At 55.7% G+C, this 13,722-nt stretch overlaps 1 protein-coding gene across 1 annotated transcript in view; it reads right to left on the bottom strand.

The window, feature by feature from the left end:
• The window catches only part of NRG2 (neuregulin 2), a 175,680-nt gene that overhangs the window by 16,621 nt on the left and 145,337 nt on the right, over positions 1-13,722 (bottom strand). Inside the window, 2 exon segments of the mRNA XM_032336550.1 lie at positions 6,260-6,380; positions 13,514-13,632. Of these exon segments, the coding sequence (XP_032192441.1) occupies positions 6,260-6,380; positions 13,514-13,632 (240 nt within the window).

Below are 13,722 nucleotides of genomic sequence, written 5' to 3'. Positions count from 1 at the left end.
AAAGCAAAACAAAACAAAACAAAAGAACTAACGAACCAAAATACAAAAAAAAAAAAAAAAAAAGAAAAAGAAAACAAAACAGCCAAAGATCAAAACAACCAACACCCCTGGCCCTATGCCCTACATTGGGGGGACTGCACCCGGAAGCTTTCTAAGGAGCAGGGACTTGTGTTTGTATCTTCAAACATACTTTGCTTAGGATCTGGCATGTACAATCGCAAAGGCAGTTTCTCCAAACATCTCTGTCCGAAGAATCCGTTTGGACATCTGGAGAAGGAAAAGGGGAAAAATCACAGAACAAACTGGCATCATCCGCGAGGCTCAGGTTAGAAATCAAAGTGCACAGTGATGAATGAGAAAACCAAGTCGGGCGCTGGGGCACACTCGTCGCTGCAGGGGCTGGAGTCAGGGCTGGGGGAAGGGCTCAGAAATCTTTCATATCTTTCTAATAGATGTGGCTCCGTGGGTGGGTGGTGGGGGCAGGGGTGGGGCGGAGAGGAGGATGATTTAGGGAGAAGTGGGTGGGAAGATTGGGAACCTCATGCCTAATTGTCCTGTGGTTGGTGACACTTCCCTTCTGACCTGCCTGGGACCCCGTGAAGCCAGAACGGTAGCCCCTCAGTGCCAGGCAGGCAGGCAGAGTGCTGGGAAACTTCCAGAACACCAAGTTCTGGGAAACCACTCCTTCCAAGCCCTACCAACGGCTTCTCTCCAGGGCCCTGGGCAGGTTTTCTCATCCATGAAACAGCTCCCAGAAAGCTCAAAGGAGAACTCTGGAATGCTGTTTCTAGACTGTGTGCCTGTGACAAAAGTGACCTTGGAGAGGTTTCATCTGTTCTCTCAAAGAGGGTTCTGTGGCCAAATAAATTTAGGAAATCCATCCCCAGGTTTCCTTGTAGAGTTGCAGTGCACGCTGGCATCTTAAAGGCTAGGAAGAGTCTCGTAGGAGGAAAAGAGCTGAATATTCCAGTAGGTCCCAAGTTTATTTGACCATGGAAGATGTTTTTTTGAGGAACACTTGTGAACATGGTTTGGGGAAGGCTGCCCTGGAGCAATACACAGGGGCGGGGAGGGCGGGGAACAGGTGAGGCTGGAGAGGAGCTGGGATTACCAGCATCTCACAGCTGGCCTCAGTGGCAAGAACCAGCATCTCACATCAGCCCTCAATGGCAAGAACCACAGCGGTGGGGGAGGGCCGAAGCAGGCTCCCGGAGGACCCTGAAACCTCTTCCAGCTGGGGCTCTCCTGGCTGCCTGGGCTGCCTGTCCTTTCCCCATGCCCTGCTCCTTCATCACTGCCTGGCTCAGGTGGGAGCGTGTTCTCCTGAGCTGGGTCCTCTGTAGCCGCAAGGCAGCACCCACGCTCCCTGACCTTGTCTTTACCCCCACGCCACACTGTCTTCTGCTCTCTGGCTGCCACTCTGCTCAAGTGAGTCCCTGTCCTGCAGATTTCTGGGAGAACTGCCTAGCCTTGTACTCTCCTCTGAACCCTGGCAAGGCCAGATACCTGAGGGAAGCTTTAGAGACCGGGCCAGACTGACCACACCACGCCCATCCCCCTACTCAAAGATGGGTTTGGGCTGCCTCTGCCTCTGCCTCATTTTTCTTGTTGGGGAATTGGGTAACTCCATTGCCATGGTAATAGGTCACTGTTTCACATGAATCAGTAAACTTTCTCAAGAGGTTGAGTGTACTCTACCTCTTAGCATTCTGGTGTGTCTCAACCATCAGCAACCCCTTGAGCTAACAGATTGGCTGCCGTTGGCTGTGATGGACACTCACAGAGCCCCTGTTGCCCCAGTCTAGCCTGGGGGACTGGGAGTGGTTGGTGGATAGGCAGCTGGAGTTTCTCTGGGCCTTGAGGGAGTCTCCCGCAGGGGAGGCAGGAGGCTGGTCCCTGCGGTGGTGGTAGTGTGTGCAGGCATGCCTGGCTGGGGGTGGTGTGGGGCTAGGAAGTGTGTCTGGAGAAGATGGTGGGGGTTGCAGTGGGACCTGAGGGACACTCATCCTGTTGAACAGGGTGGCTCGGAGGAGGAGGCAGCGGCGGCTCGCACCTTGTCAGTACACCCTACTCTGGTCTAAGCTTCCCATCCCAGGAAAATGGAGGTAGTTGCTAAGGCTTCCCAACCAGCTCCAGTCAGGCTCAGCTCTCCTTCCTCAGCTCTCAGACTGCTGTCCACTTGGGATGAGGGCTGGAGGGGAGAAGTGACTATCAAAGCAGCAGCACCTTTGAGGATGGAGGATAAAGACCCAGGAAGTTGCCAAAATGAGTCTCGGAATCCACAGAGGAATGGGAAAGAGATAGGTTTGACTGTGTCCAGTGTATGAGATTAGCCCGGCTCGAGTGTGTGTGTGTTTAAGAGCGAGAAGGGGGTAATGCAGGGGCAGGAGGGGGCCAAGGGGAAATCCATTCCCACTGCTGACCATCAGGGATGCTGTCCCATGGCTCTTGGAGACCATTCCTGCATCCCTGATCCCACACCCAGCCTGGACTAATCCAACTATCATCTCCTATCCTTCATGGCCACTGAGTTGTACAGAACTCCAGTTGGCACCATGAGCACAGTGTCTAACACAAATGCGCCCCCTGGACTTATGCAATATGGTCCTAATCTTGTGTCCTGGGAAAGCATCTTCCCCACTGGCTGAACAAAAGAAAAAGCAGTGGGGGGTGGGCATAGTGCAGGGGTTGGGGGACTGACACCCATAGTGTTGTTTGGGTACTAGATCTTTCCACCGGGCTCCTGGACTCTCCGCACTCCTGCCTGCTGAGAATGAGCCACGTTCAGGAGCCTGGGGCCTCCCTGGGGAAGGTTCTGGGGGTGAGCCTCTAGCTTGCCACCCTGTGCTCAGGACCAGGTAATGGGGTGGGGGCTACAGAAACCTATCAACCACGAGGCGGCGGTGGAGGGGGTGTCTGACACCACGTGAGGAGCTGGCTGGTAGTGGGTAGTTTCCTATGGACACAGGGATGGGCCCTCTGAGTTTCAGGGGCCCAGGGGATGGATAAGAAGGAGTGGCAGGTCATTTTTCTCAGCCCTCCCCCGAGTCATCTGTGACTATGGGAAGGTCTGTGCCCAGGGCTGGAGAAGAGCAGAGGTGAGACAGGGGCAGAGAGGAGAGCCCATGGGCTGTCTCTGGGGTGACAGGTTGGGACTCTGCCTCCCTGTTTTCCACCCACCTCCCGGGCCTCAGAGTCTCCTTTTGGTAGCCTGGGGATAATGCCATGTGTGCTGCCCTCACCCGGGGCAAGGGGAGGATGAAGGATGAGGGTGTGCCCCGGGCACTGAAGGGGGTGAAGGGTCTCTGGCCTCATGAGGGGGTGAGGTGGAGATGCGGAGAGGAGAGCAGGCAGATGGGTATGGCATGGGAGAACCGCCTGAACATGGGGTGGGGCGGGTGGGAGGGATGAGCCGGATGGGAGAGGGAGGCATGCCGCTGGTATGTGCACAGGGCTGGAAAGAGTCTTGTTCTGTCATCATCCCCTGAACCAGTCCCCAAGAGTCACGCACCAACCGTGCTCCACAAAAACACGGAGAGAAGAGGAGAAAGCAGCGAGAAAGAAGTACAGAGGCCCCTGTCTCGCCCAGACAGGGGACAGTCGCCTGGATTTGGACCCCCATTTTCCAATCCCCCTAAGTTTTGTTTTTGTTTTTGTTTTTGTTTTTTAACAAAATTCAGTATCCATGACACTGTTTAGTTTGGCTCTGAATTCCAGAAAAACAGGAGGGACGGAGTGTGCCTGCTTTCCAACACTCCCTGCAGGGCTCTGAACCAATACACAACAACAAGTGTCTGAAAACCAGGAAGGAAAACTGAGTTTTATAGAAACTGGAATGAAACTGACCAGTCTAGTTTCATTATCCAAGCTAAGCGGAAATGCAAAAAAATCAAAATAAAAAGTAAACAAACAGCACAAATGGTAAGACGTGAGTTTCAGTTCCTAGATTCTTTCCTTTTTATTCCGTTCAGGTGTCATCAGGAATCCCAAGAGGCCTGCCCCCCTTTCCCTCCCAGCTCGCCCGCCCCCAGAATGGCCTCTGGGTTCTGCCCTGCCCCCCCTCCCCCCCTGTCCTTCTCCAGCACAGCTCTGAGGACCTGCCCTCCTGAGAGTGATCCTCACAGGGGATGCCCCTCTCCCCTGAGGGCTCAGGGAGTCAGGGAAGTCGGGTTCCAGGAGCCCTGGCTGGGGCTGACCTAGGGCAGGTTGAAATGGGGAGGCAGTGGATTGGGGTACCAAGTTCAAGTTCTAAGCGATGAACCCCAGTTGCCCACGGGACACCATCTTCGCAATGACTGAGGCTCCTGCCCTCTGCTTCTCTAATTTAGCTGGGTGTGACTCCAAGGTTCCTAGGGGTACAGCCTTGCTGGCAGGACCCTGTGGAAACCCATATAGCTCATCTCCTACCCCTTTCCACACTCAACACTAGCACTCGAGCCCTGGGGCCCCCATGGCCTTCCTTGGCCCCGGCACCCATTATGGGTGGCTGAAATCTTCCTTGCCTGGAGCCAGGGCTGATCTCAGTGATGCTGCTGGATTCTTTCAAGGTTCCAGGGTCCGAGGGGCTAGGGATAGAGGAAAGGCCTGGTGTGTGCCCACGTGTGTGTATGTGTGTGCGTGTGTGCCAGGGGGTAAAAGCCAGAGGGGAGGGGAGTACAGGGCTGGGGGATGTCTGTGAGGTATACCAGAACCCTTATGAGTTTCTATAGATCTACTGCAGAGAGCTCAGAGCATTTTCATGGCTAGAATATATATTCCCCAGGGTTGGTTTGAATGTGGCAGCCTCCTAGAGGCAAAAGAAGGGAGAGGAAGGGCTGAGTCCAGGCTGAGAACTTCCCTGGGGGACCTTCTTTTGCTTCCGGGACAGTCCCCGGAAATTCAGCAAGGGGAGGCCAGTAAGGCGAAGGCAGCTGGTGGAGGTTGTGGCTGGGGGGAAGCCAGCAAAGGAAGCTGGCTGGGGCAAGAGGCAGAGTCTGGCAGTCCAGGCTCACCCAGCTTGGCACTGAGGGGAAAGTGTCTAGGAGGTCTGGCCCCTCATTATCACCTTGGGGTGGGGGGTGGAGGGGTCTCCGGCTAAGGCTGTAGTCAGTGTGTGGGGGGATGCAGCTCTGGAGCTGGAGCCCAGAGGCAGGAGAGCTGAGAAGTGCTGAATCTGACTTTGTCCGTGGGGAGGGCAAACGCCTCTCTCTGAATTTCCCCCAGTACTCTGGTGGCCTCTGCCCAGATGCCATGGGAATGGGGCAACTGTGGCACCTTGCCGGGTCTGAAAACCCAAAGTTTGTAACTAGTTTTTAACTAGTTTTTAACCCCCCAACCCCTCCTCGATCTGACTGGAACCTGTGCTGCTCTCACCAAGCTCACCCTGCGGCTCCTCATTACCCATGAGAGAGTGTGTTGGGGGGCCCTGTGGGCCCACCTGTGGAGTAGGACCCAGCTGGACCTGAATAAGCCCTCAAGGATTGCTGGGCTCTCAGCTGCCCTGTTTGCCGAGGGGATAGGGATGGAGATCCTGTTGGGGGAGCCCTGCCTTGCTGGAGGTAGAGAAGCCCCAACCTGAGCTTCTCCTCAACCCTGCTCCCCTACTGGGCCACACCCAGAGTGGTATCCTCACTGGGGTCCTTTCCCCCCACAGAGAGGGGCCAGGGTTGGAAATGGAACAAGAAGCACCCAGGGCATATCTGGGCACCAGGCAGGGAGAGCAGCCAGGTTTTGGGGTGAGCATTGGATGCAGAGTCCTCGTCTCCCCTCAAGGCAAGGAGAGCAGACCCTCCACTACCCAGGGCTCTGGGAAATGTGCTTGACCCTGCCAAGCTCTTCACTGCTGGGGAAGACACCCCCTGGGAAATGTTCATCAACACAGTTTGGAGAGTTGCTGAGAGATGGCGGTGGGAGAAAGTGAGAGACGAGGGGAGACAGAGCGGGAGGGCGGGGAGAGAGTGAGAACCCAGTGCCTAGGGCACAGACTGGTATCTCCATCTCCCTAGAAGGTGCTGGTGAAAGGGCGGCCACTGGGAGATGGGGTGGGGTGGGCTGGGTCGGGGCCTGCGAAACTGGCACTGCAGAAGCCCCGAGCTCTTCAGGGTTGATATCTCCTGCGACTCCCGGAAAGGGCTAGGGCGAGGGGCACACCTCCCTGTCTACACCCCTTGGGGACCTCCTTTCAGTGACTCGAAGCCCACTTTTCCTAGAGCCCTCCGCTTCTGGCCCAGCCTCTCTTGCCCTACTCTCAGCCCCCTGCCCGCCCCCGCTGGTCACTTACTTGCAGGAGAGCTGGTTGATGCCCTCGATGTAGTAGCAGACCCCTCCATTGACGCAGTAGGACTTGGCTGTCTCGTTGCACTTCCGGGCGTGCCCCGACCAGGATGACAGAGTGGTACTCACTGGAGGTACGAGAGACACGTGCCAGTGACCCACTGAGACTGCCTCTGGGCCCCAAGAACCACCTCTCTGCTGTCCCTTCCTGGCCCATCTCACAGCTGGAAGGTCAGGAACTACAGCAACAGCTGGAGAGGGAAGGTCTGGTGGCTCCTCCCCATCACCTGCAAGTCCAGGGGTAGTCCCCCAGGAGCTCTGACCCTTTGCCCAGCACCACCCTGCCCCCTGCACTCTGGACCAAAGTATCCAAACCCCCAAAGGTCAGGACGATTTTCCATATTTGGGAGGAGTTAAGAAGCTAGTGGCAAGTGCTCATTCTACTGGAATTAAGAGCCCAGTTCTTGCCTGCCTTTCTGGGGGCCCTCCCCGCCATAGGTGGATGAGACATCATGTCTTTTGTGGGGAACACAGTCACAGGGGTGCAGGGAGGAGACCTCTACACTGATTGGGATCTCGAGGTGGCCAGGAGGTGGCTGAAAGGGAGCTGGGCTTGGAGGGGAATGGTCCCCTCTGGACACTTGTTCTTTAAGATCTCGTGAGGCATGAGGAGAATCCTAGCTTTCACATGTTCCTCCTTTGTCCCAGAGGGCACAAGCCTCTCAGGACTGCTGCAAAGGCCACTATGCCCCTCTCCCTAAGCACCCAGGGTTTTCTTTGCCGCTGCCCTCATTGGGCAGCCCCATCCTCCCCGACCCAGTCAGCTGTTGAAGGGAGCCCCTAGGCTTCGACAGCCCAGGCTCTAAATCCTGGAGGTCAGGTTTCTTGACAGGAGGTGGGCAGGGAAGAGAGGCCTGTGGGGCAGCTGGGATGTGGACACTGGGTGAGCGGGGCGGGGGGGTGGGGTGGGGGACGGGGCGGGGGGACGGGGCTTTCAGGCTGCTGACCCAGACTGCCCATCCAACAGATCAGATTCATTTGATAACTCCAGTTCTACACCCCTGGGGGATGGAATTCAAGAAACTGGTTTCCAAGGAAAAGTCTTGCCCCCAGGGTTGGTTTTCATCCCCCGAGCTAAGGCCGGAGGCCTTGACTCCAGACTGGGTAGCACCTCAGCTTCTGGAGCTCTCACGTTCTCCCCTCCCCCAGCAGCGGCCTCCTGCCTGAGGTGGGCCACCCTACCTGGGCTGCTCCTGTCTCCTCAAGGGGACTGAGTCCCTCCAGGCCCCCTCCTTGTGGGGATGAGGTTGAGAGGAGGAGGAGGAGGAGGGCAAGCACTTGGCGCCCTCAGTGTTTAGACATGTGGGAGACAGATGGAGCGCGGGGACTGGGAGTGTATACACAGCTCGGCCTCTGTATATGTCTGAGGAGCTCGCTGATAAAACCCGGCAGGCAGGGCCAGCTCCTACCTTCCCCTCCACACCCTGCCTGCGGCTGCTCCTTTGGCTCTCCGAGTCCCACCCCTGCGGAGGGCTCCTCCCAACACACAGCGCACACTCAGTGGGGGCGGAGGCCTCTGCTGGTCTCTGCCCACTCTCTGGGTCAGGGAGACCCAGAGAACCAAGAAAGGGCCAGAGAAGAGAAATAGCTAAGGTGACCCTGCCTACAAGTTACAAAATCCGCTACTCTGGAGGACACCAGAGGTTGCCCTGCCCTTCAGTTACATTGCCAAGGAGGAGTACAGGAAAAGAGCAGGGGACGTCCTGTCCAGAGTCCCCGTGTGTGTGGGGACAAGGCCTCAGGGAACATATCAGCACCGAGGCTTAACATGAGCAGACGAAGGCAAACATGATGTGGACCACAGGTTTGGGTCCTCTTGTGGGCATTGGCTAAGGCCGAGATGTCTCGGTCCAGCTGGATGACCACCGTGGCTGTGGTGGCAGAGATTGCCCCCGGCTATGCTGAGTGAGCAGTGGACAGCAGAGAGGACGGCGGCCAGGGCCACAGCTGTACACTTGGGCCCGTCCACACGCATGTCTGCCCTTGGGACCAGGGGACGACTCTTGAAGGAAGGTGGGCCCTTGGGTGGGATGTCTGTGCTGCCCAGAGCCGTGTCCTCATGGGGACTTGGCCGGGGCCCAGAAAGGCAAAAAGTATGGGTACTGGGATTGAGCCCCGTGATGGGCTCAGTGGGGTGCCTGCTTCTCCCTCGTCCCCTCTCCCCACTTGTGCTCTCTCTCACTATCTGTCTCTCTCAAAGAAAATCTTCAAAAGTGCCTGGAAGAATGGCTAAAATTGAAAACATAAGAAACAATATGTGTTGGTGAGGTTGAGGAGAAATGCACTATTGGTGGGATTATAAACTGGGTCAGCCGCTGTGGAAAATAGTATGAAAATATTAAAAGGAGAATTCTCTTATGATGCAGTAATTCCACTATTGGATATTTATCCCCAAATATGAAAACATTAGTTCAAAATGATGTGTGTACCCCTGTGTTTACTGCAGCATTATTTACAATAGCCAAGCTATGGAGGCAACCCAAGTCTCCATCCACAGATGAATGGATAAAGAAGATGGGATATAGAATGGAATATTACTCAGCCATAAAAAATAACAAAATCTTGTCCTTTGCAACTTAGATGGACCTAGAGGGTATACCAAGTGAAATAAGACAACCAGAGAAAGACAAATATATGGTTTCACTACTCTGAGGGATTTAAGAAACAAAACAAGGAACAAAGAAAAAGAAAACCCAGAAATCTCTCAACTCTATAGAACAGATGGTGACCAGAGGGGAGGTAGATGGGTGGATTGGTAAAATAGGTGAAGGGGATGAGAAGCGCATTTGTTGTGAGCACAGAGTAAGGGAAAGAATTGTTGACTCCCTCTACTGTACACCTGAAACTGATAGAATGCATGTTAATTGCATTGGAATTAAAACTAAAAACACCTGGAAGGATACAGATGGCCTCTATCAGCCATTAGCATCCTGGTGGTCAAGAGCTTTTGGAGGTTCTGAGGGGGGAAGGGCCAGGAGGGGAGCTGATGGCAAGGGGATGCTCTCCCTGCTGCTGGCAGCTACAACAGCTACCCAAAGCTCAGGGAGGAACCTCCGCTTCTGTTTCAAGGCCCAGATCAAGGGATCTCCCTTCATCAAGGCTCCCAGCCACCTGCCCAGTATGCCCGCTCTCCTGTGGGTAAAACTGCCTTTCCTCTTTCATGGGTCAGAACAGGCAGATGCTTTGAGTTTGGGCTTGGGCATCCTGCCAGGAACTTTGAGGGACTTTGCTGGGAGCCAAGGCTATGACTCCCCAGAGCTCTGAACTGGGTCTTTCTGAGTAAGGCCTTGCTGAATAGGTGAGTGAGAGAGCAGGGGTGTGTGTGTGTGTGTGTGTGTGTGTGTGTGTGTGTGTGTGTGACGGAACATCGAGCCTTTCTAAGCCCCCAGGTGAAGGACAGGCCCAGAAGCCTCTGCAGGGCTTCTGGGGTCCTGTGATGCCCCAGGTCAAATCTGCCTCCCCTCTGGGGCAAAGGGAAGTCCAGCGGGACATCTCGGGCCTGGGCTGGCTCCCAAGTTCTCTTTTAGCTGGGGATGAGGCAGCTGGTTTCGCTAAGTCCGAGGTGCACTGGACCAAACTGATTGTTTTATTCAAAGTACCGCAAACTCTTTGCTGACTCCTCCTCCCAGGCAACCAGGGAGGCAGTGTCTCCTGAGCTGCCAGAGCTGTGACTGCAAGGAGGGTCTGCTCTGATTCAGGGAAGGAGCCTCAGGAACAGAGCCAAAGCAGGCTGCCAAGGGTCACAGTGAGTCGATGTCGTGCCCCCCACGCCCCACCCCGCACGGCCACTGCTCCCTAGAGGCGTCCTCCCATGCCCTCTGCTGGCCGCTCCAGTGTTGTAACCCCAGCTTCCCCGGGGCCTGGGCGGACCAAGCCAAGCCACCTCGGGATGAGTCATGGGGGCAGGCACAGCTGCCCGCTACCCGCCCTCCACCTCCTCCCCAGGGTGTGGTTGCTGCGAGTCTTCTGGGCTCCGTGGGTAAACAAGGAGCCTGGGCATCTCTGCCGGTGGAAAAGCTTTCCCCGACCCCCGCCAACGGGGGTGTCCTGATCCCCCACAGTGGCCCTGTTCCTCGACCAATGTCAAGGATAGGGGCCAGCCACTGGCTCAACAGGGCAACAGAAGGGGTAGGGTGTGTGTGTGTGGGGGGGTGCTAGGTGCACAGTATGTCCACCTCAACATCACACTCAGAATCCCAGAATTTTGTGGGGGTGGGGAAGAGTCTAGTCTAGAGATCATTTGGCTCAGCCTCAGCTGGGGAAAGGGAGGACAAGCCGGGTATAGGAGGTCTCCCAGGTTTGCAGAGCTCAGAAGAGACCAGAGCTCTGGAGTCTGTGGCTCAGCCCTGCTGCTCTCATGCGGAGCTGGAGGGAGGAGAGGCAAGGAACCCTGGGGGCAGTCCTCCAGTGCCCAGGGCAAACCTCCACTGGCCGCCTCCCTAACTGACAGGAACATGGGCTGCTGAGGGCAGACGGGAGCTCCTGCATGTCGCCAGGCTGCGGCCTATCTGAGGGGTCTTCCAATGCTCTCCAGCCTCTTTCCCCAAGCCCAGCACGGGAGTGAGGCTGCTACTCTGCTTTTTGGTCCAACAGCCCTGTCCCCTTCCCCTGCTGCCAGCACTCCTCTCAGAAATGTGCCCCCATGTAGTTGGGGCAGGGCCATAAGTCACAGACTCTGCTCTCTATCCCCCAACACCCTGCACACATGCAAGGCTGGTGGGATGCTTCCCCGATCCCCCGAGGACAGTGGCTGGGTTGAGTGGGGCCCATGAAACCCTGCAGGATCCACGGATCAAGTCAGTGACGCAGACAAAAGCTGTCTCTTTTTCCCTGGGTAGGAGACGGGGCGGTGTAAAACCGGGAGCCATCTGAGGCCATGGCCTCTTCTTCCCTATCTGCTCCTCAAACATGGGAGAAGCCCATTTTACAGAAGGAGAGAATGAGGACAACAGACCGTGTGGATTCTGTTGTGTCTGGGCCCGGTTCTACATCGGGATTTCTCCATTTTATAAATCAATACATACATTCCTTAAGGTAGTTTTAAATTAGGGGCTTGTCAGGTTGTTGTTTTTTTTTTTTTTTTTTTCCATAAGTGATCTCTACCCCCAACAAACTCACAACCCTGAGATCAAGAGTTGCATGTTCTACCGACTGAGTGGGTGCTCCCCCACTCTGTTCTAACCAAGAAAAATCTTGAATTAGACAAACTCAAGCCCAAAGTGGATCTAAGAATGTCTGCTCACTATGGCCGGAGGTGACAGGTGCTGGCCCCCTAGCACGGTCCATTTTCCTGGGCTTGGGACAGGTGGGGAGGAATGGGGAGGGGGTGCCCAGGTGGGAGTCAGTAAAGGCCTTGGAGCAGGTTTTAAGTCCTTTTCTGTATTATTTACCAAGTGCCTACTATGAGCCAGGCACTGTATTAGGCCCTGAGCTAGAGTGGCAATCAGGTGAGACACAGCCCCCCAGAGCTCACGGTCTCAGTGTTTGCTAACTACTTTTACATTGTATAGATCTCTGCTTAATCATCACTTAGACGTGTGGCAGAATGAAGCTCTTTGAGCTTCAGTCTCCTAAATTATGAGCTACACCCTGGGTCTGTCAGGGCTCGAGAGATGGCGTAGAATGTGGCATGGAGCCTACTCTGCGTCAACAGCAGCTCTCACTAAGTCCTGCGGAGAAGACATCATCGCCGCTCTCCCTGGTCCTGGCTCACAATTCCACTGCGGAGGTCACACTTGCACAGAAAGTGCAGCAAGAGGATGAGATGTGAAGACCAATCTAACAGACTTCAGGAATTATGCAAGACTGCAGTTGGCCAAGCAGTGGCCTGGGAGCCGGCCCCGAGCGGGGAAGGACACTGTGGTGGGATGGAGGGGTCGGGGAGGATGGCGGCCTAGGAGAGACGGAATGAGAGGAAGGGCGAGAACAGACTGTACGGGACTGACACAGGGCTGGAAAGATCGTTGGGGCCACACTGGGGTGCTCTGGGCAGTGGGTCGAAGCCTCGTTCTGTGGCATTTCAGGGGTAAGGGCATGACAAGACGAAAGCACCTTAAAAGAGGCCATTGCTCCAGGTTAGGTGAATAGAGCTGAAACCTGGGCCGGGTTGTCTCTGAGGGTTAGGGTTGGAGTGGGAGGTATAGATGTGAGAAAGACCCAGAAAGAAGGCAGACCAGGAGGTCTGACTTGGAGGCTTGGACCTTTAAGACAGGGCAGCAAGGGAGACGAGGAGCCTAAGGGGCTGGGAGAACACAGAGACCCCTCCCAGTACAGAACAGACAGACAGGGTCTGCCCCAGGTTTTGCACTGAGGGTCCCGGGGCAGGGAACTCCCACATTCTCCTTAGATAATGCTGGATGGTTGGAAGTCCTGGAGGGCTGTCTGGTAGAAGTACAGGCAGGCAAAGGCAGCTGCAGCGTCAGAGTGACGGGGCAGGACTGGAAGTGAACCCAAAGAACCAGGTAGCCAAAACAGTATGCTCAATGTGTGGGTGTTGGGAAGAGGAAAGCGATCTGTGGGATTTGGAGTTCCCGGGCTGGAGTGGAGGCGTGCAGCCTGGGGACAGGCAGCTCTGGCCACATTCCAGCCAAGGGAAAGCAGCCTGCTTGCATCCGACACTGGGGCTGCCATGGTTGGGGTGGGGAGCTAGGGGTGCTGTGGATGCTGTGGGCTTCAGACCTTGCATGTTCTTAAGGGAGAAGCCAGTCTGTGGGAGAAGGGTCTGCTGTCCCTGAATGAGGCTGCCCGCAGGGGCCGACACAGGCCAGCCTCCTGGCCATGGCCCCGGGGAGACGGCTGCCTGCACCCTGGTGCCCAGCAAAGCAACAGGCAGTCAGCTCCCACACGCCCAGGGCCTGCCTTTCCCTGGAGCCCCGCTCTTGGCAGCCCAGCCTCCCATAATTGCCTTCTAAAAATATCCGTCCCCCACCCCCACCTCTTGATTTCAAAATATTTAGTTTTCAGGATATTTAAAATGAGAGCTGGCGGCTCTTCCAGGCCCAGATAACAAAGCTAAACATTTATGCTTCGACTGCATTTCTCTGAATCGGCCCAGATCTCGGGGCTTGATATGGCAGCAGAAGGAGGGAGGGGAGTCAAGTGCAAGACAGATCATGTGCGGGCCTCCCAAGGGCTGGGGGGGCAACAGGCTTGCCGAACCAAACCCCTGCAGAACCCCTCCCTTTGTTGGGGGGCCACCTACCGCTGTTGACATGGAGCCGGCCACGGACTGTGTCCTTCCCCAGGATGTTCTCAGCCTCGCAGACATACTCCCCAGCGTCCTCCACCTTCACCTTGTTGAACTGTAGTCGTGAGTTCTTTCTGGTTAGGGAGGGGATGAGAGAGGGAGAGACGTGAGCCAAGGCCCAGGCTGGCTGGGGCTCTCCAGCGGTCACCCAGCGGTCACCTCTC

The sequence above is a fragment of the Mustela erminea genome, chromosome 3 (assembly GCF_009829155.1).
Source record: "Mustela erminea isolate mMusErm1 chromosome 3, mMusErm1.Pri, whole genome shotgun sequence".
In the NCBI taxonomy this organism is placed as follows: domain Eukaryota; kingdom Metazoa; phylum Chordata; class Mammalia; order Carnivora; family Mustelidae; genus Mustela; species Mustela erminea.
Note: the sequence above shows the minus strand (reverse complement) of the source record. Positions and strands in the feature narration are given on the sequence as shown.